Below are 20403 nucleotides of genomic sequence, written 5' to 3'. Positions count from 1 at the left end.
TATTGAACTTGAATATGAAGTCATATACTGGCAAGCTAAATGTGACCTTAAAATTGACCTTTGACCTACTTTTCACCATGAACTGAACTTTGGAAATTTTGCTTCTCTTTTATCTCCAAAACTGGCAGAGATAGGTCCATAGTTACTATTGAAGTTGAATAGGAAGTCATATACTGGCAATCTAAATGTGACCTTAAAATTGACCTTTGACCTACCATACGATGAACTTAACTTTGATTGTACTATTGAAGTTGAATAGGAAGTCATATACTGGCAATCTTACTGTGACCTTGAAATTGACCTTTGACCTACTTTTCACCATAAATTGAACTTTGCAAATTTTGCTTCCCTTTTCTCTCCAAAACTGGCAGAGATAGGTCCATAGTTACTATTGAAGTTGAATTAGAAGTCATATACTAAATGTGACCTTGAAATTGACCTTTGACCTACTTTTCATCATGAACTGAACTTTGCAAATTTTGCTTCCCTTTTATCTCCAAAGTTACGCTGTATCAAAAAGTACATTTTGGTGGTTAAAGCAAAATGTGCAGTACGGTAATGGATAACAAATTTTGAACTCCGGAAAAATAAAACATAAGGCTTGGCAAAGCAGGCAACCTGTGGTCAAAAATGACATTATTTCATCAAATTTGAACATCTGGAACTTCAGAGCACCTCCCATTTCAAGAGTTTTGACCAAAATGACCTTTTCTTTATTTTAATTAATTTTTTCCGTAGGAAATTTATGGCACATTATGGTAACTCCAAAATTATAACATTTAGTCCCTTATATCTCCAAAACTGGCAGAGATAAGTCCATAGTTACTATTGAAGTTGAATAGGAAGTCATGTACTGGCAATCTTACTGTGACCTTGAAATTGACCTTTGACCTACTGTTCACCATGAACTGAACTTTGCAAAATTTGCTTCCCTTTTATCTCCAAAGTTACGCTGTATCAAAAAGTACATTTTGGTGGTTAAAGCAAAATGTGCAGTACGGTAATGGATAATAAATTTTGAACTCCGGAAAAATAAAACGTAAGGCTTGGCAAAGCAGGCAACTTGTGGTCAAAAATGACATTATTTCATCAAATTTGAACATCTGGAACTTCAGAGCACCTCCCATTTCAAGAATTTTGACCAAAATGACCTTTTCTTTTTTTTTAATTAATTTTTTCTGTAGGAAATTTATGGCACATTATGGGAACTCCAAAATTATAACATTTAGGCTTCGTTCACATGCAATGTCTATTTTCTAAATTCTATTTTCTATTCGCGGCATGTGTTGTGATCATGGTCTGTGCCCTGAATATCCCGCGGCATAATTACTGGCAGCGCGAGCCAGTTACTATAAGTTACTTTAAGTAACTGGCTCGCGCTGCCAGTAATTACGCGGCGGGATATTCAGGGCATAGACTGTGATCATAAGATAGCGCGAATAGAAAATAGATTTTTAGAAAATAGACATTCCATGTGAACGAAGCCTTAGTCCCTTATATCTCCAAAACTGGCAGAGATAGGTCCATAGTTACTATTGAAGTTGAATAGGAAGTCATATACTGGCAACCTTACTGTGACCTTGAAATTGACCTTTGACCTACTTTTCACCATGAACTGAACTTTGGAAATTTTGCTTCCCTTTTATCTCCAAAACTGGCAGAGATAGGTCCATAGTTACTATTGAAGTTGAATAGGAAGTCATATACTGGCAATCTAAATGTGACTCTAAAATTGACCTTTGACCTACTTTTCACCATGAACTGAACTTTGCAAATTTTGCTTCCCTTTTATCTCCAAAGTTACGCTGTATCAAAAAGTACATATTGGTGGTTAAAGCAAAATGTGCAGTACAGTAATGGATAATAAATTTTGAACTCCGGAATAAGGCTTGGCAAAGCAGACAACTTGTGGTCAAAAATTACATTATTTCATCAAATTAGAACATCTGGAACTTCAGAGCACCTCCCATTTCAAGAATTTTGACCAAAATGACCTTTTCTTTATTTTAATTAATTTTTTCTGTAGGAAATTTATGGCACATTATGGTAACTCCAAAATTATAACATTTAGTCCCTCATATCTCCAAAACTGGCAGAGATAGGTCCATAGTTACTTTTGAACTTGAATAGGAAGTCATATACTAGCAATCTAAGTGTGACCTTGAAATTGACCTTTGACCTACTTATAATCATGAACTGAACTCTGCTAATTTCTTTCTCTTTTAACTCCAAACCTGGCAGAGATAGGTCCATAGTTACTATTGAAGTTGAATAGGAAGTCAGATACTGGCAATTTACTGTGACCTTGAAATTGACCTTTGACCTACCATACGATGAACTTAACTTTGATTGTACCATTTTAAGTTATATATATTTTTTGCGAAAATTCTTGTTGATTGCATTTTTATAGCTTGTCAAGCATAAGACTGGTGGCTGTGTCCCTTATTTTGTGTATGTGGGGGTCTATACAAATGTGCTTGCTCCAGCTGGTGGTACAATATTCGGAGGCGGTATCGCCTCTCTGATCCTCTAGTTTCTAGAAGTTAATATGAAGAATGGGAAGCATGTGGTTTAGAGGTATTGGAAAAACGTCACATTCCCAATCTTTGTATCAGCGTTACTCAAACAATTTTGAAATAAACCATTTTAAAACTATTTGTATTTGTGTGAAAAGCTTAATAAGTCAATCCTAGGAAGTGATATATTTAGTTGACATAAAATTAGACAAATTTCAAACTTCCAGTTTTAAGATGAAGCATTTTTCTTCTCATTTCAGGAAAATTGCTGTGATATACTTGTTTAAAAAAACAAAATAGTAATAAGTGGTGCATCTTTCCAGAAAGCTTGGCAAAACAAATACACATAACTACATAACAAATTTTTGCATTTTCTGCACTTTATTAATAAAAAGCACAACATACAGATTTTGCTTTTATACAATCTAAACTAGCACAATACTGGCATTACAATGTTAAATTAAAATTGAAGAAATAAATAATTAAAATGTGAGAATATAGTATATGATGTAAGACATCACTTCAGTACTTGATTAAAGTACTATTTCAAAATTTGTTAACAAGTCTTTGGCGTTTGGATTATGCTGATTCATTTGAAATCTATAATGCGAAAATGTATGTAATGTATACAGTATGTACTTACTGCACGCTGTTGCATGTCTCTATTAGTTAACCCATGACAAAGGTAACTTCTATCTCTTGATAAGAATATCAATACCCAATGACATTCAACCAAATGTATTTAAATTTTCAAACATACCTCGCAATTTTAATAAAAAAAAAGTTACCACTGAAAATGTAAACTACAGTACAGTGCATATAGACAAGTTGTTAAATGGCTTATTTCAAAGATAAAATGGTACAGGTTCTATTAGAAAGTAAATATAACACAAAAACATTAAGTTACAATGTGCCAAGACTCATTTCCTTTTGAAGCTGAAAACCATCATGCTTACCTAATATTTTCACAATAGTATTTACTCTGACATCAGTACTAGGAAAATTTTCTAGCATGCAGCAATCAATTTAGATCAGAAAAACCATCCTTTTACGCACTTGGGTAAAGTCTGCAGTAAAAATTTGTACTTAATTTTTTAACTGTTAAAACAATCCACCTCTACATGTTATACTTGTAAACCAAGAACTGTTTAGTGCCTGTATATTTTGTAGCAAATAACTTCCCATCTGGGGTGGGGTCAGAGAAAGCAATGTCATCTGTATTCAGGGTATAGCCAAGGGTAAAATTGCGCCTAAAATAAATGGATTAAAAGGAGATTTGTGATTGTTTATGAACCCATTGTAATTTTTTCTGCAATATTCTTGTTAAAATGAATTTTTTAAGGAAGAAATTTGTCTTTAAATGAAGGAAATTTTTATATTTTGAATCATAAATAAATGAATAGTAATAATAATTATAAAAATATATAAGGAAGCCATTACTGTGCAATTCATGTAATTGTTGTTTGCTCATCTTATTTGTGGGTAAAACAAAATCTCTAGATGACAAGTTCACTAATCCATACCAGTTTTCTCTAACAAAATCAGATATGTAGATAATAAATTGTAAAGAAAAAAGGTACCTGATGCAGTCAATGAGCTTGGTGGCAATGCCTTGCCCTCTGTGTTTCCTGCTCACCCAGATCCTGTTGATACCACAACAAGCTGGCTGTTTCTCTGTGCTGCAGCACCAGGCGCGCTGTCTGTCTGAGTGTTCTGAGCTGGTCTGGCTGTCTGGGAGAACACGGTAACCCTGGGAGAGAAAATAATGAAATAACAGTAATGTGATCCTTGTAGAAAATGGAAATACATTTCACTTATAAATCCTTTCTTGATTCAGGAAATTAGCAGATGATTGTAAAGTGATAGTGCATCCTTCACTTATCGAGGATCTCAGCTTACTACAGTAAATTCAGAATATTAAAGAAAAGCAAGTCACTGAAATTTATAAAAACTGCAATGAAAGGCATGCTAGGAAGAAGCAGTCACTTACATGAGAAATCTCCTCTGTCACACATAACCCAACAATCTGTTTGTCACAGGAAATGTACAAATAGGTCTGAAATGAGATGAAGAGACAATGTGTAAACAAATGCTTTAAAAGTGGCAGATTATCAGTTCCTGAAGTTTTCTTGTCAAAACTTTGGTACACAACTGACAGAACTGAAAGAAAAATATTCACTTTATTTTAGCTAAATAAGAGAGCTTTGCAGAATAAAGAAAAAACAAACCGGGAGCCTTATGAAACAAATTCTCAATATGACTAAGACATTTACAGCTAAATGCTTACTTTTCTTTTCTGTATATTGTACAGGTTTTCTTGAAATCCCAATTCGTCATCCACAATCTGCTGGATTTCATCCAACTGAAAAGTATATAAAATTTGTGTGAAGATTATGGGTTTATGATATCATCTTTGAGTAGCTTGATTTGATCAGTGATTAGGTATAAGAAATCAACCTTTTTCAGCAAAGATAGGCATTAATGAGACTTTTAATCGGCCCTCAATATAAAATGTAAAAAGATTTCTTTTTTTAGTGTCAGCATATCCATAAATTAAAACATCATTATAATATACTTTTCCAGCTAAAATCAAGCTTTTTATATTTTTAAGTATAAAACACTTCAAAATTTGTGAAGGTAGGTACGTCTTTTTTGTTTAGGATGACCTCTTACCTTCCTCAAAGCATACTTGGGGTCATCTTCAACAACAGCAATAATTCTACTGCCATCATAAAATCCCTGCACAATCCGTTCCTTTTTCCAGCCCTAGAAAATATTAGTTCACCTCTTTAAGGCATACTTAATATATATGTAATAATATTAATCTCATTACACCAGTTATTTTTTAACAAGTATTGCTATTATTGACTTTATCAGCCTAACAGTTGTTGCTACTTCTTAGTAAACTCAGACTAATTTCTAAATGCATATAAATACATCAAAGTATTACATTAACAGAGTACTTAATTAAAGTAACTGTTACTTTAAACATTAAAAATTTCTTTTGCAAATGCTTATTCCACAATACTTACAGGAAAACTGAGAGCAGTTTCCAGTTTATCGTGAAACTTGGAGTGGGCTGTCTTGTCCGTGGGATCAGAAGGGGTGTAGAACATTCCACATGTTTTGCACTGGATTGCCCCTATCTGTTTCTGACCTGCATCCTAAAGAGTTACAAAAAGGGTTATTTTATTACTGGCCATTAGCTTTTGTCAGTAAGCACATATATATTTTTGCCAGAGAATTAAACATTACTGGGAAATATTTTTAAAGATGTATGCTTGTTGACTTAGTACTTAACCCAAGGTACACAGCTCAAATGGCAAATTACAAACACTGCTTCTCATATAATTCCAAACAGGAGGCTGATTATTATAAATAGTACTACAATTTCAAAATAATATAACTACCAATTAAGTGATGGTATAAACTTGTGACTTTTACTGAAGTACTAAACAACTCATCTAAGTTATAAACACATTTATCTCCCAATCAATACATTTGCCCAAGTCTAAAACTAGCAAAGGATTCACTAGAAGAGAGATATTCATTTCTGCAACTTATGGGGGATCTTAACTCACTTCCGTAGCCCCAATTTACTTACACTAACTTGAATATTAGAAACAATCATGGTCTTTTTTGGGATCCAAAATGATCCCCAAGTTTAAAACATGTCCAGTCTAAGTGCTAAGACATTTGTAATTTATTTCCTCTGTTATTTAGACAATCAGCTATTATGTAAAGAACAAACTAACTATAATCAGCTGTTCTCTATTCTCCTTGTCAGTGATCCTCTTTCTAGACAGGCGAGCAGGAGATGGACCTGGTGACAAAGATTTCCTGGATCCGAGGGGGGTTGTGGCCCCTCTAGGAGAACTTGTGTTACCAGTTCTAGGCAAAAATACAGAGCATATGCATAAATAGGCTATAAATTGTGCATCTGTATCATGAAATATCTTGGGGATTTGTGTCACTGGCAGTTCTAGACAAAAATACAGATAATATGCATAAATAAGCTATAAATTGTGAATCTGTGTCATTAAATATCTTTGGAACTACTAAAAAGATGAAATAAATCATGAACAATGTGAATTTTAATTCAACATTATGAGGCAATTTAGCAAGGAGTCAAGTTTAACATACAGGCTTACCAAAACATGTCGTGAATTTATTTTAGCATACTTTAAATTTCAAAAAGAACATTAACGCATAAACAAAAGCAAAAAAAATAAAAATAAAGAACAAAATAAATAAAATAAACAAAAGACTACAGCTTACCTGCTTTGCTTGTTAGCTTGGGCTGTGAAAATAGGGAACAGTTTTGTCTTTCTGTCAGGAGTTTTGGGGCTTTCTGACAAGGGTGTAATGGTCTCATTGGAATCCACTTCAGATGTGGACGACTCAGACACAGTACTTGCCAGATCACTGAACAGCTCAGGTGTCTGGGCATATCCACCCTCCAGTTTGTCAACTGCTGCAGAAGATTCTTGAGAACCATTCCCAGAGTCTCTAATCGTCTGCTTGCCAAGGCCATTACGGCTTCCCTCAGAGAATAAATCCTGGGAATACAACTGTCCTGTTAGCTGTTGGTCTGTGACATCTGGGACAACTTGTTGTGACTTCTCTTCGGGATTCTGCAGCTGAGAAAAATCATCAATAATTTGCTTTGTAATCTTCACAGGGGCTGTTGGAGGGGTTACACTAGAGGTCTTTTTCCCATTGCTAGTAACCTGTTGTGGTTTACAAGACCGCCCATTTGCATATTTCTTGGCAACCTTCTTCAAAGAACCATTTCTCTTGTGTATTTTGTTGTATGAAAATTGGTATCTGGCTGCTAGCAATTTTCTTGCAGCATGCTTATCACTGTCTCTGCTCTTGAAGAACTTTCTGCCCCCTGGTGTACTTCCATCATTGGACATATTCTCAGATACATCACTCAGTGGACTGCTGGGCATAAGAGGGGTGCTTGATCCCTGTGGTTCCATGGAGTCCCCTGTATCTGGGCTTGACATTTCAATCTTATCGTCATCCAAACATGGTCTCTTTTTCCTTGGTGTGATATCACCATCCATAATACAAAGCATTTCAGCACAGTCCTCTGTATTCAGTCTGGTGTTTGCGTGGAAATATGGTTTCACTGAAATTGTCATTCCGGGGCTGGATTTATTGTGGTCTGATCCTTCCTTATGGCCATTTTCTTCTACCATCTTTTTGCTTTGTTTGGTACCACTTTTCTTCTGAACTGGTTTCACCCTGATTCCAAGAGACTCCAGGTTCAGACTGTCACGAGAGTCACTATCATTGGAATCAATGTCAGGGGAGATGGGCTGGCTTTTGGAATCCTTCTCTGGAGGTGGGGATGACTTTGGTGTGTTATAAAATGAGAAAGCTGATAAGGGAGAAGTTTCTTTTTTGCCTTTTCGCTTGGGTTTTTGTTTCTGCTCTGGACTGTCAAGAAGCTTTCGTTTTCTTGATCTGGTGTAGGGTGAACTGGAATGAAATGTAATTTTTCACTTCTAGTGCTTTCTGTATTTTATTATCTATTTTACGTATCCTCTCTATCTTTTTATCTATCCATAGATGTATTTTTGTTGTTGTTGTTTTCAAGACTAATTAAGATAAAGAATTAGTTAATGTAATTTATCAATACAGAAAAAGAAGTGCACTTTGATATTTTTCCAAGGTTTATTCATTCACTGTGTAACATATCAAAATTGGAAGATCGATTAAAAAAAAAAGATTTCTGATCTTCCACTGTACTGTTAAGTTTTTCTCTCAATGTGATTTCCCTTAAAATTTAATATTTGTTTGATTTGATTGACTAAATACAAAAAGGTACAGTAGTGATACAAATGCTCACCTATATTCAGCTCCAGCAACTGTTGCCATCATGGTTGCAGCTATCACAAATGCCTTTGAATAAGAACTTTTCCAGCTTCAGTAACCTCAAGTTCTGCTATTGTAAACTATAAAGTACAATGTGAACATTTAACATGTGTGAAGTTATCACATACCATTCCTCAAATCATAAAAAAATGTGTTCCTGTCCAAATTTTGTTTGCATCATAATCCAAATCATCATCTTCTAACATCATTATTAGCTATACCATGTGCAAGCAAAATAAACTAATCATAACACAGCTATATTGCTAAAAAAAGTATTAAAAAGAATTATGAATTGAAAAGCTTGAGAACTACCACTGTGTCAAAGGTGTACTCGACACTGAAAAATGTATACTGAATATGCGTTTGCTTTAAATACAATATATCACAATACTTAAATTATAATAGAATAATACACAATTTACTGAGAGAACTGTATAATGTAGGCGCTCTGAAAATTAATTAACGCGGGAGATCCTAGATACTTGCCTTCAATTTATCTTGCGGTTTTCCCATACATTTACTCTTCTCATCAATTTACTGATGGTGATCACAATCCTTACAACAAAATCAATAGAAAAATTCGTGATCACAAATATAAAGGTATCAACTCACCTTTGAAATAAGTGAAGAGTCTGTCGTCCAAGTTTAGCTCCCACCAAATTTGGCGCGAAGGTAAGCAAGGTGAAGGTCACACTACTGGTACGTTCCAAAACTTAGTACAGAAGAAAGTAAACTTTATAAATTTAACTTGAATGCACAAAATATACTTATTGATTAACAGTTACACTAAATTCTACCACAATTATTTAGACTATATTTCTTTAAAAATTAATAATGATTTATTTACAGAATATTACTAGGGCTATATTTCAAGGAATAAGGCATATATCCTGAAAGCGAAAACGAGACAAAGTAGTCACGGTTCGCGTAAAAACCACGATGGTGTTCTATTTTACAAGTGATGGTAAGTTAAAGTTGGTGTTTAGATCTTATTTGTGTTTCTTAAGATATCATAAAATAGACAACATCATCGAATCACACGGATATGGCCGTCAGGCCATTTAACTATGAAAAATGATAACCCTTTCTCGATATGTGAATGTTGACAACATATGATTGATCGTATCACACTGACAGCGACAGTGTTACTTCTCATTATAACTATATTACTATATAAAGTTAAACGGTTGGATATCTTATCTTAAAGCCATGCGATGACGGATTTATAACCCAAAGAAATATTTCACGTTTAGCCTTGTATTGTCTAGATATGGTCGATATGGCCACATAATATGCAGCTCGAGGAGAAATCAAATCGATAATTGAAAAATAAATTATTGATACATATGTTAACGTTAGTTCATTTTGTAAAAATTATATTTGTAAAATTACATCCTTACAGTTTTGACGACTTTCAGCTTTTGGCCAGGCTACAGTATTCCTAAAATTTAAGTTATGATAAACCTTACTTTTCATCTTTTACAGTTGTCCAACCAGCACATACGATTTACATGGGAGTTGACAAATATGAAAGTAAGTTAAAACTGGCAAAGGCATTGTGTTTTATTCCCATTTTGGAATGCTATGAGTTTTGATATATTTTGATATGTACCATTAATAAAAATTAGGCTGTTTATGAATGAGTTAATCAAAATTGTTTTTCTGTAATTTTTTTTATCATTTTCTATTTGTAGATGAAGATCTGATTAAGTGGTCATTTCCTGAAGACGTATGGTAAGTTTTTAAACTCTATTGTGCATATTGTACTTTTTTTAAATGGCTGCTTACTCCATCCATGCAGTTAACTGTTGATCTACATTGTTATAAGAGCCTTCAATTTTTCAGGTGTATCATTCCTCATCTTGTTTTATGGCTACTCGTTGTACTCTGCATGACCTGCATGTCAACTCCAAAAAGGATGTCTCACTCTGACTGGAGCCCTCTTATTTTTTCATTTATACTCTGTATTATTTGATTAATTTCATATCTCAAAAGCATAATATAAAATTTGAATATTGTGTATTTATATTGACACTTAATTACTAGACCAGTGAACAAAAGTACCAATATAAAAATTTAAAGCTGGATGTCTTAATGACCAACATAACAGAATTCTGTATTATTATTATTATTTTAGGTTTCATGTTGACAAGTTGTCCTCTGCTCATGTTTACCTGCGCCTCCAGCCAGGTGAAACAATAGATGCCATCCCCCAGGCTGTAATACAAGACTGTGCACAGCTGGTCAAGGCAAACAGTATACAAGGTAACAGATACAAAGTTAGTCAAAATTAATAAAAAGCAGATTTGAAAGTGACTCTCCACACATTTGAAAATCCCCCACAGTCATATTTATATCCTGTAAAAATTCTTATATTTCCCAATTTAGACCTTCAAGGCGATAAAACCCCTAGAATAAAAGTTGATCTAAAGCATACCTAGTATTGCTTTTAACTCCTCAGCCTCTATGACAGCTAGCATAGTCTGTATTACACATGGTACAGGGCTGTGATATAAAGCACCACATTGCCTTGCGAGAAAGCAAAGCCATGAAGGTCAGGCAAGTCATTTAAAGCTTAGTAATAGAATTAAAAATGGAATAAGACATCACATCCAAGTGCAGGGACAAGCAGTGATTAGTGAAAGGGGAAAGGCACTTTAAGCAAATGGCGAGGATTCAAGTTCACATGCTTCTCCCAACAGCAGCCTTTTTGTCTGTTCTTATACTCTTTTTTTTTCTATGTAAAATATATATTTTTTAAAATCTTTTGCTATTTCAGGCTGTAAAATGAACAACATCGATGTTGTATATACCATGGCAACCAACCTAAAGAAAACCCAGGGAATGGAAGTAGGGCAAGTTGGTTTTCATAAACACAAAGAGGTGAGGATGTACAAAATACAGGATTTTAATGCAACATTTAAAGTGTTAGGTAGAACGGAAACATTAAAGAAATGTAAACTAATGCTCAGACAAGCAATTTTTAATCATATTATACGTTATTGTTTTTTAATAGTTTAGTACATCTTTCTTTTACTAATGATGTATGACAAAAAAATTAATACATATTAAACATTGGAACTTAGTAAGGGGTGTTCCTGGTGTCTGTTTTGTCTCAACTGAAAAGCATGGCAAATTGGTATTTTAAGATGAGATAAGATCAAGATTTATTTAGCTAATAAATATATAAAACATACAATATTGGGAATAAATTGCCCTGTAAAAGCAATGTTGTATTAAAAATTTTAACAGTGTTAAGAATAAAAAAGTTTAAGACTTTGTATTAAAATAGGATACTACTGAATGATAAAAGCTACTTATAAATTGTTTACTACCCTTAAAAACCAAGAGCCTCAAGTTGCTTAGTAAGTCAGTTCAAGTCTTTATTATAAATCACTGTGTCCAAGAAGTATTTAACTGAATAGTCTTTGTAGTCATGTGTTATTAGAAAAGTTTAGGTAAGTTTTTTCCCTTTCTTTTTAGGTAGTCACAGTTCATGTAGAAAAAAAGTTAAATGAAATAGTAAATAGGTTAAATAAAACAAAAGAAGAAAAACATCCAGATTTGAGGGCACTTAGAGAGGAGAGAGATAGAAGAGAAAGAGAAGACAAAAAACAGATAGAAAGGGAACGAAAACAGAAAGAAAAAGAAGAGCAAAAAAGGAAAGAGGAGGAAGCAAAACTCAGGTAGCCTATTCTTATTAGCTCATCTCTTTCTCACTTGGTCATATCTTATCATACATTAATTTCAGTTTTCTGAGAAGTTTTATACATGCTGCATTGTGTGAGATGACTAGTAAATTTTTTATACATAATTGTAATGTGTGACAGTGCAAGAAAAACAATTTGCAGTCTTTTGTAGGTTTGCTAATGATTTGCACATTTAATTCAATTTGCCTTTTATTCTTTTTTTTTCAGTTGTGTATCCATTTATTGTCTGTATATTGTTGTGTTTATCAATCGGCAATAATTACAATATAACCATCAGTCTGTATATATATTACATTCTTTTATATTCACTTTCAGGAGTTATGATTCTTTAATGACACCTAGCAATATGACTTCAAATCAGGTAAGTTTCATTTTACACAGATTATTTATGTTACCACATTTGTCATCATGTTTTATTATTGCTTGGCAGTGTGTAATATATCTAATAATCAAATGAAGAAAGGCAAATTAAAAACACTTTTGAGCTGTGAAGATCTATCTCAATGGTAACTGGAAACTTGCATTAGTATGTAAAACACTTTATATATTATACCATGGAGTAACAATGGGTATAACTGTACTATTTTAATTTTTCTTTTGTTTTTCAGGATAGTGGCAATGACTCAGATGACTTTATGTAGACTACTAAACATCTGGATGCTTCCCTGTATACAAACTATTAGTTGTTTCCCATCAAATGGACATTTCTGGTTGATAAATCAAAATAACAATAAATACAATTATGATGGAGTGATACTGGTGTCCAAAGACATTTTCAGGGACCTCTTATTAAAAAAATTAAAGACTGCAAATTAACAGAAACAAACCCATCCTATCTGTTTACTTGAAACTGAGATTATTTAACATTTCAGAGATTTTTAACCTCAAGTTGCTTTGTAAGAGTGAAGTAATGATAAATCTTATTTATGATGCTGCAGTTTAAGTGGACTGTAACATGATACAAATTTCCAGCAATATCGTATTTAGTAAAATCTTCTGGATACTGTACCAGCTCATGGAAAATATTGGTAGTGCTGTATTTCCTATCCTGTCCCATGTCAGAGATTTGCGTTAGTATGAGCAGGATCTCATATGAAGTTGCGAACAATATGTTTAAGTAACAATTCTAGATCTGCTAAACAAAGCATCTTGAAACTGTTATCTGGGCATAAGTATTTCAAGTAAAATACAAGGTGACTCGTTGATGCAACTTTTTTGTTGTTTAATATTATAATGATTGAGATTTTTCATAATTGACAGCTTTATTATTGAATATGTAACAAGGCAAATGTAGGAGGGAGTCGAGCAATGATTTCCCCAGAGTTTGTTGACGAATTTGGATTTTTCGCACATCCTTTTAAATGGGCCACCAAACCTGTTTTCTTGGCAAATTTTCTCTACACCTACATGTACATGTAATCAAACCGGTATATGGTTATCAATATTTAACGACAAAAATGGCTTTGGATTTTTCAAGGCGCAGATATTTTCTTTGCAGATTGACAGCCAAATGCAGAATATAAGGGTCCTTATTTCCTTCCGTCGATATTTCTTAAGCGTTGAACATTCCAGAGCACGTGAGGAGCCGGTGTGATTACATGTTGGTGCCACACACATGTACATGAACAATTTAAATCAAAGTTAAAAAATAAACGAAATTAAATCCGAGGACGCTTACGGGGGCCGTAGGCTTAATATTTGCCGCGTTGTAGGCCCTCTACTGCTGCCCCCTGCCCTACCCCCCCCCCCCCCCCCCGCGTTTTGTTTGCTCGGCCATTAGCCCCGAGAACTTGAAAAGAACTTAAAGTGAGAAGGGGCATTACATTGGATGATACTAAAAATACCTATTATAAGGGACAAGACTAGGTTGCTGGCACTACTCGTGGCACCACTAAAACTGATTTTAACACTTTTCTACCGCTACCACACCCCATGGTTTTAGTGAATTTTTTTGTAAAATGCATTAATTTATCGGTATTTGGATTGAGAGGCACCTGTACATTTACTATAGTATGTGTGTTAGGTGGGACATCGTATCAGTCGGTACATGGGTCTATAATATTTTTTTTATCTGGCGGCATCTGGATCCAACGGAACTAGGGTTTATCGATTCCATATTGTATTATTAGTACAAGTACGCATGTCGATTTATTATAAACATTCAGCTCGCACTACGATGAGCAACTTATTATTATTATGCAAATTACAACAGGTATGGTTCATTCTAGGTGAGAGGTTGTGTCTGAAACTGTCACGAATGTTTATACATAGACATGAAGATATAATTGTCCACTACATTTTGTTGAAACACACTTTTATTATTTCAGAAAAACTACATGCACGTCTTCCGTCATGCAGTTGAAATTCCCGTAGTAAACCATCGACTTCGACTGTTTTAGTCACAACCTCTCACCTAGAATGAGCCATACCTGTTGTAATTTGCATAATAATAAGCTGTTCATCACAGTGCGAGATGTTTTTCTGAATACTCACTTGTCAGTTGGACATTGTCGAGTGATCCCGCAGAGGTTGGTGTGGTGCAGTAGCAAAGGCGAGGAGGCAAATGTATGTTTTGTAAGTATCACGATTTCTTCAATAACCACGGTCATAAAATACTTAGGTCACTGACGAATGATAGGAAATTTACGAGAAACATTTAGAACATAATTCTTTATAAACTTATGCCCATCTTTACTTGCATGTCACTCAGAATATTAGAAAGAATTGCGTTAGTTTTGATTTAGTATTACAATGCTTTGGGGCTGCAATCATTCAGATGAACGGTGACCTTTGATGAAAACCTAGATTGTTTGAAATCTTGTAGCTAGGTCATTTATTATGTTCTGCAAGAACATTTTTGTATGGTCCAGCCAATTAAGAGAAGATCTGTGACTACTTAAATGAGATTTTTCGTAATGTGAGCATTACTACCTAGAACTGGGACTTCTTTACGATGTAGATAATGGTAATGCTTGTCACAGTTCTGAGCTTCCGACCAATGGGTACAATTGAACCACTTATATGCGCAAGATCTTTTGGCTAAATTCCATGCTAAATTTTTATCAACAAGTCAAATGTCTCTCTTAGGTATTTTAAGATATAACAAAAATAATTTTATTTAAAACAATAAACGTGATTCTAGCGATTATAGAAATCATTGCATTCAAGACATTCAGCAGTAAGTGCAATATGTAAACGACCGTAGTAATAACATACGCAAATGGGAGAGTTACATTTTTAATTTTCTATTGTTCTAAAAAATATGCCAAATTATTTGTCATCCTCAATTTTAGCCTCAGTTTCATCGCTGGTAGCTGAGCCTGAACTTTGGATAATCCAATAAACATGCACGTCATTTCAGTTTTAAGTGTCTTCTCCTTTGTTATATTGCATGCATTAAAAACCTGTTCGTATGGCCAAAGGCTGTTTTAAACATAATTTTCTCATTTCAGAAGCCCGCCGAGATACTGCACAACCGGCCCTGCAAACAACCTACCGTAGCCTTAGTACACATTCGGAGACTACGCCTATTTATCCATTACTTATATTAAAGCTGAATAAATACTTCTGTAATTCTGTGTTATTTCCTTTTGATATAAAATAATGATACATAAGATTTTGGATATAAGGGGAAAGAAATATCAATATAAAGATATGATAATTATATATATATTAATTACGAATTTAATTTATGTGCATTGGCAATCTAGCTTTTTTGAAAATGTCCTTAATTTTGAGCTACAGCAATAAGGCTTTTTTTCCCTGAACAAATTCATTCGTCTATCTTTCCTCTAATTTCTGAACATAGTACAAGTTGATTTTTGACAACTTTAAATTTTTGCCTCCGCAAATTGATTTGTAACTAAAAACCTTATTTTAATGTAAATACTCCATTAAAAATGATAAAGTGGAATGATTCTGTAGCAAAATTAAACCACACTTTTCAAAAGGCAAAAGTTCAAATTAATTCCATTAATTAATTCCATTTCCATCAGATTATAAATTAGACTTTTAGAATCTGATGGAAATGGAATGGACTCACCCCACCTGTCACCCCTCAAATCAGAATGGACCCGTCCCACCTGTCACCCCTCAAATCAGAATGGACTCGGCTCACCTGTCACCCCTCAAATGGAATGGACTCGTCCCACCTGTCACCCCTCAAATGGAATGCACTCGTCCCACCTGTCACCCCTCAAATCAGAATGGACTCGCCCAACCTGTCACCCCTCAAATGGAATGGACTCCCCCCACCTGTCACCCCCTAAATGGAATGGACTCGTCCCACCTGTCACCCCTTAAATGGAATAGACTTGCCCCACCTGTCACCCCTCAAATGGAATAGACTCGCCCCACCTGTCACCCCTCAAATCAGAATGGACTCACCCCACCTGTCACCCCTCAAATCAGAATGGACCCGTCCCACCTGTCACCCCTCAAATCAGAATGGACTCGGCTCACCTGTCACCCCTCAAATGGAATGGACTCGTCCCACCTGTCACCCCTTAAATGGAATAGACTTGCCCCACCTGTCACCCCTCAAATGGAATGGACTCGTCCCACCTGTCACCCCTTAAATGGAATAGACTTGCCCCACCTGTCACCCCTCAAATGGAATGGACTTTCCCCACCTGTCACCCCTCAAATGGAATAGACTCGCCCCACCTGTCACCCCTAAAATCAGAATGGACTCGCCCCACCTGTCACCCCTCAAATGGAATGGACTCGTCCCACCCGTCACCCCTTAAATGGAATAGACTTTCCCCACCTGTCACCCCTCAAATGGAATAGACTCGCCCCACCTACTATCCCTCACATTGAGTAGACTTACCCAAAGAAACGCCTTAAATGCAAGTAGATTCTTTCCACCGTTACCCAAAGCAATACAGTCACACAAATCACTCATTTCAAACTATAAAACCGAGATATTTTTAATGTGTCTTTTATTATAAAACTGCATAAAGTCACCATAAGAAAAAATTAAGTAATATGCACATATAAAGCAAAGCATTGTTAAATTCTAAAAATCGATATTCTCAATTATAGTTAGATTATGAGCATAACCGTTACCTTTGACCTTGTAATGTCCATTAGTATTATACAAAAATAAAATTGAGTACAAGTACTTTGTGCATTACACTTCGTTCAGTTTTATCACGGAATAAATAAATAGGAATATATTCACATTCAAACTATTGAACAAACTGTTAATGCTGTAAGTAAAGACACGCTGCCAAAGAAAACGTGCATAGGAAAATGAATGTAAAGCTGCACTTCATCTACTATGAAAACATTGCAAAATGATAAAAATCAATTTTTTCAGCCTGACGTTATTAGAAGGTCGCGGTTTTTCGGTCTAAAATTCAACGCAATATCACAGATAAATTGAAAGAAACCGCATAACATTTACACGCAAAATCGAATAACAGATTTGGGGGAAATACAACGGGCTAAGAACAGGATTCAATTAAATGGACTTTAGATATATAAATATGAACTTCTAAACTGTCATCAATTATGTATGCAATATGAACATATACATTCATGCGTCAGAATAGGCCGAGGGGTGACATTAATTTCCTAGATTTGAACGGAAGAAATATTTACTTGAGCTCATATAGTTCGTGGCACAATACATAATTTAATACATTAATACATTTCTCTAAACGTGATCTCAATACGGAGGCACTTTTTTATTTCAACTTTTACAATATTCAAATTTAAAAAGCAAATGTTTTGTTTTATTTTAAAGAAGCAAAGAGTACATTTCAAATCGAGTAGATTATAGGATCTGAACAGTCGGTACCTTCCAATATTACTTAACTAATCAAATGGAAAACTACCCTCCAAAAGCTCATTTAATTTTATAAATGGTTCGTCATTCTAAAAAGTCAGATACATGTATTAACCTTAAAACAAAACAATTATCGATTTCTGAGTATAATTTGAAAAGGAAACACGCTCGAACTTAGCTTAACATTTCAATTAATAATATAATATGCAGGTTTTAAATGTTTTTGAAATCACAGTAAGAGTATAAACATGTTGCGGTGCGTGTGTGAGAGAGTGCGGTTGCGTGCGTGTCTCTGTGTCCAGTTCCAAAATACGGCCAGCCTAGGACAGCTTCTATCAGACGCCCGTGCATTTTGCAGGATTTCGGCAAAGGAGTTGGCACTTCTGAAATATCAAAATAAGGATTTAATAACAATATTAATATGGTATTCCAATGCAATTAAACTTGAACTAGGACTGAATTAACTGAAAAGGAAATTGTTGTGCTCCTGTTGAAATTTTTTTAAAAAAATCGATATTTCACCACAAATGTCAATGAATGTAGCACACCAGTATCTAGTACACCATGAAAAGAATGACACAAGGAATAAATTGACCAGTGCTATTGGAAAGCTTTCTCAAAGTAAAGACGCAAATGAATACAACAATTCGTCATTGGATTATAGAATCAATTAGGGCAAAATTTAGAGTTTAGAAGACTATAATTATCTGATACATATTTCAGTTTTCTCATGTTAAACGGGTATTATTTATTGAATGATACAGCAGACCGCTTCTATTATATACAAAAAGCTATTACATGTAGGTTACTTTAAAATCATGGAAAATATTCCACGGATACAATGAATTTTTGTGTCATTGTGAAAACTTATGAAAACTTATGAAAAAGTTTCTCTCGTTTTTTCTACTTACAAACATGTCAAACATCTTTCTTGATATTAAATGGAAAGTAATACACACAAGTTTCTAATGCAGGCACCTGAGAAGAATCGCAGTAATACATGCACATCGATTACAAATATATAAAAACGTACAAAAATTCAAACGTTTTTATGTGACTCACGTGCAGTGAGTGGCATTAAAGTGATCGTACCCGGGCACCAGAAACTATAATACTTATATGTAATACAACAACTTTCTTCATATTTCATGCTTCTATGGGAGCGTGCCTGCCGTGAATTTTACGGACAACTTTTCTTATACCCCGTGAGCTACCCAGACAAACTTGTTACCTTGTAATATGGACTCGTAAAAACATAAAAGAAACACATTTTTGATGCAACAACACCATTATAAACGATAAAGTGCCTATTCAACCCATTCCACAACCCTTTGAATTAAAACAAGTTTTCCTACCAATACTTTATCAAACTCAAATCACAAAGGAAGAAGTAAATAAATTACTCTAGCCGTACGTACCACATTCGAATCGGAACTTCGCTCACTTCTGTGTGCTTGCAGTGGTAGAAGAAATATTACCCACAGAATTCATTTGCTTCATCCATGTATGATGGGTCCAAGCTCTAGCGCTGAATGAGATGCTCTCCGTCCAACGTCCTCTATCTCCGGCTATAACAAGTGATCATAGTTCTCACTGCGCTGAGCGACCTATTGTTATGCAAATCACCACAATCTGATTGGGAAGTTGCTGTTGAAGTCATCTCAAAGAACTGCGAATGGCCTTGAAATAGATCGATTGATAAAATCCATTTTTTTAGTTTTTGGCTGATACAAATCATCTAGCCAGCACAAGTGTCTTAAATCATGTAATTGCAGAATGCACCTGGCGAAGACCTAATTAAATACTTGGCAAAACACTTTTGATAGGTCGTTGGGTTAGACTGACTTGGTCTGCTCACGTGACTATTGTCAGGTTAGTCTTTGACGAAAAGAAATATCAAACGAACGGACTGGAAATCCTGCAATTTTTGCATGTGCTTTTATTCTGGACAATCATTGTAAAATTACTTTTGTCGAACTCGTTACGATGATTTAAGTCATTTCGGAATGCCCACTTCTTTTGTCTCAAGTATCATTTTGAATCATGTACAAATTATGTAATGGGGCAATTTTATAAATAAGTATGCCAACATATTGTAATACGAATATATTTTTTAGACAAAATGCGGGGCAGATCCAGGATGATTAAGAGGTTTGGGAAATTTTGTTCAATTTTTTATTTCCCCCATTCCACCTTATGGGTACGGTGTTAATAGCTACCTCTGCAAAGGTTCTGTTTGTCTATGCAAAAAGTTTTTTGGGGATTTTGATAAAATTTTCATGATAGCTAAGATATGGGTTAGATTTTGGTGGTGATTAATTAATCAGTTAATTAATTAAAAGTGAAATTGGAACTAATTAAATAGTTAAAAATTTTAATTTTAAAATAATAATTATATAGTTGGTGCTGTTTTACATGTATACCCAGTATATGCAGAATGACAGGTATCATTTTCAGTTCAATTGGGTGTGAAATAGACATTTATACATCACAGTCA

The 20403-nt window shown here is 34.6% G+C and overlaps 2 protein-coding genes and 2 long non-coding RNA genes across 4 annotated transcripts; 2 read left to right on the top strand and 2 right to left on the bottom strand.

Moving 5' to 3' along the window:
* Positions 1 to 2875: 2875 nt before the first annotated feature.
* On the bottom strand, positions 2876 to 9129 carry LOC106179793 (uncharacterized). Its single transcript, XM_087000260.1, has 10 exons — positions 9015 to 9129; positions 8377 to 8482; positions 6795 to 8006; positions 6272 to 6407; positions 5549 to 5680; positions 5190 to 5282; positions 4804 to 4878; positions 4507 to 4572; positions 4097 to 4266; positions 2876 to 3766 (listed from the first exon to the last, which is right to left on the bottom strand). The coding sequence occupies exons 2-10, from the start codon at positions 8406 to 8408 to the stop codon at positions 3634 to 3636; spliced, it is 2049 nt and encodes a 682-aa protein (XP_086856386.1). The 5' UTR covers positions 8409 to 8482; positions 9015 to 9129; the 3' UTR covers positions 2876 to 3633.
* Positions 9130 to 9233: 104 nt separating this feature from the next.
* On the top strand, positions 9234 to 13317 carry LOC106179279 (coiled-coil domain-containing protein 25). The gene is made up of 8 exons (XM_013562830.2): positions 9234 to 9366; positions 9888 to 9935; positions 10097 to 10136; positions 10540 to 10667; positions 11182 to 11285; positions 11886 to 12088; positions 12428 to 12473; positions 12721 to 13317. The coding sequence occupies exons 1-8, from the start codon at positions 9342 to 9344 to the stop codon at positions 12751 to 12753; spliced, it is 627 nt and encodes a 208-aa protein (XP_013418284.2). The 5' UTR covers positions 9234 to 9341; the 3' UTR covers positions 12754 to 13317.
* Positions 13318 to 13920: 603 nt separating this feature from the next.
* On the top strand, positions 13921 to 15685 carry LOC147764079 (uncharacterized). The gene is made up of 2 exons (XR_015331926.1): positions 13921 to 14686; positions 15565 to 15685. It is a non-coding gene; the product is annotated as an uncharacterized LOC147764079 (long non-coding RNA).
* Positions 15686 to 17038: 1353 nt separating this feature from the next.
* LOC147764078 (uncharacterized) lies at positions 17039 to 19774 on the bottom strand. The gene is made up of 2 exons (XR_015332217.1): positions 19325 to 19774; positions 17039 to 18289 (listed from the first exon to the last, which is right to left on the bottom strand). It is a non-coding gene; the product is annotated as an uncharacterized LOC147764078 (long non-coding RNA).
* Between the last annotated feature and the right edge of the window lie 629 nt (positions 19775 to 20403).

Source organism: Lingula anatina, chromosome 1, assembly GCF_051362555.1.
Source record: "Lingula anatina isolate TDL-2025a chromosome 1, LinAna3.0, whole genome shotgun sequence".
In the NCBI taxonomy this organism is placed as follows: domain Eukaryota; kingdom Metazoa; phylum Brachiopoda; class Lingulata; order Lingulida; family Lingulidae; genus Lingula; species Lingula anatina.
The sequence above is the reverse complement of the archived record's forward strand: the minus strand, read 5'-3'. Positions and strand labels throughout refer to the sequence as shown.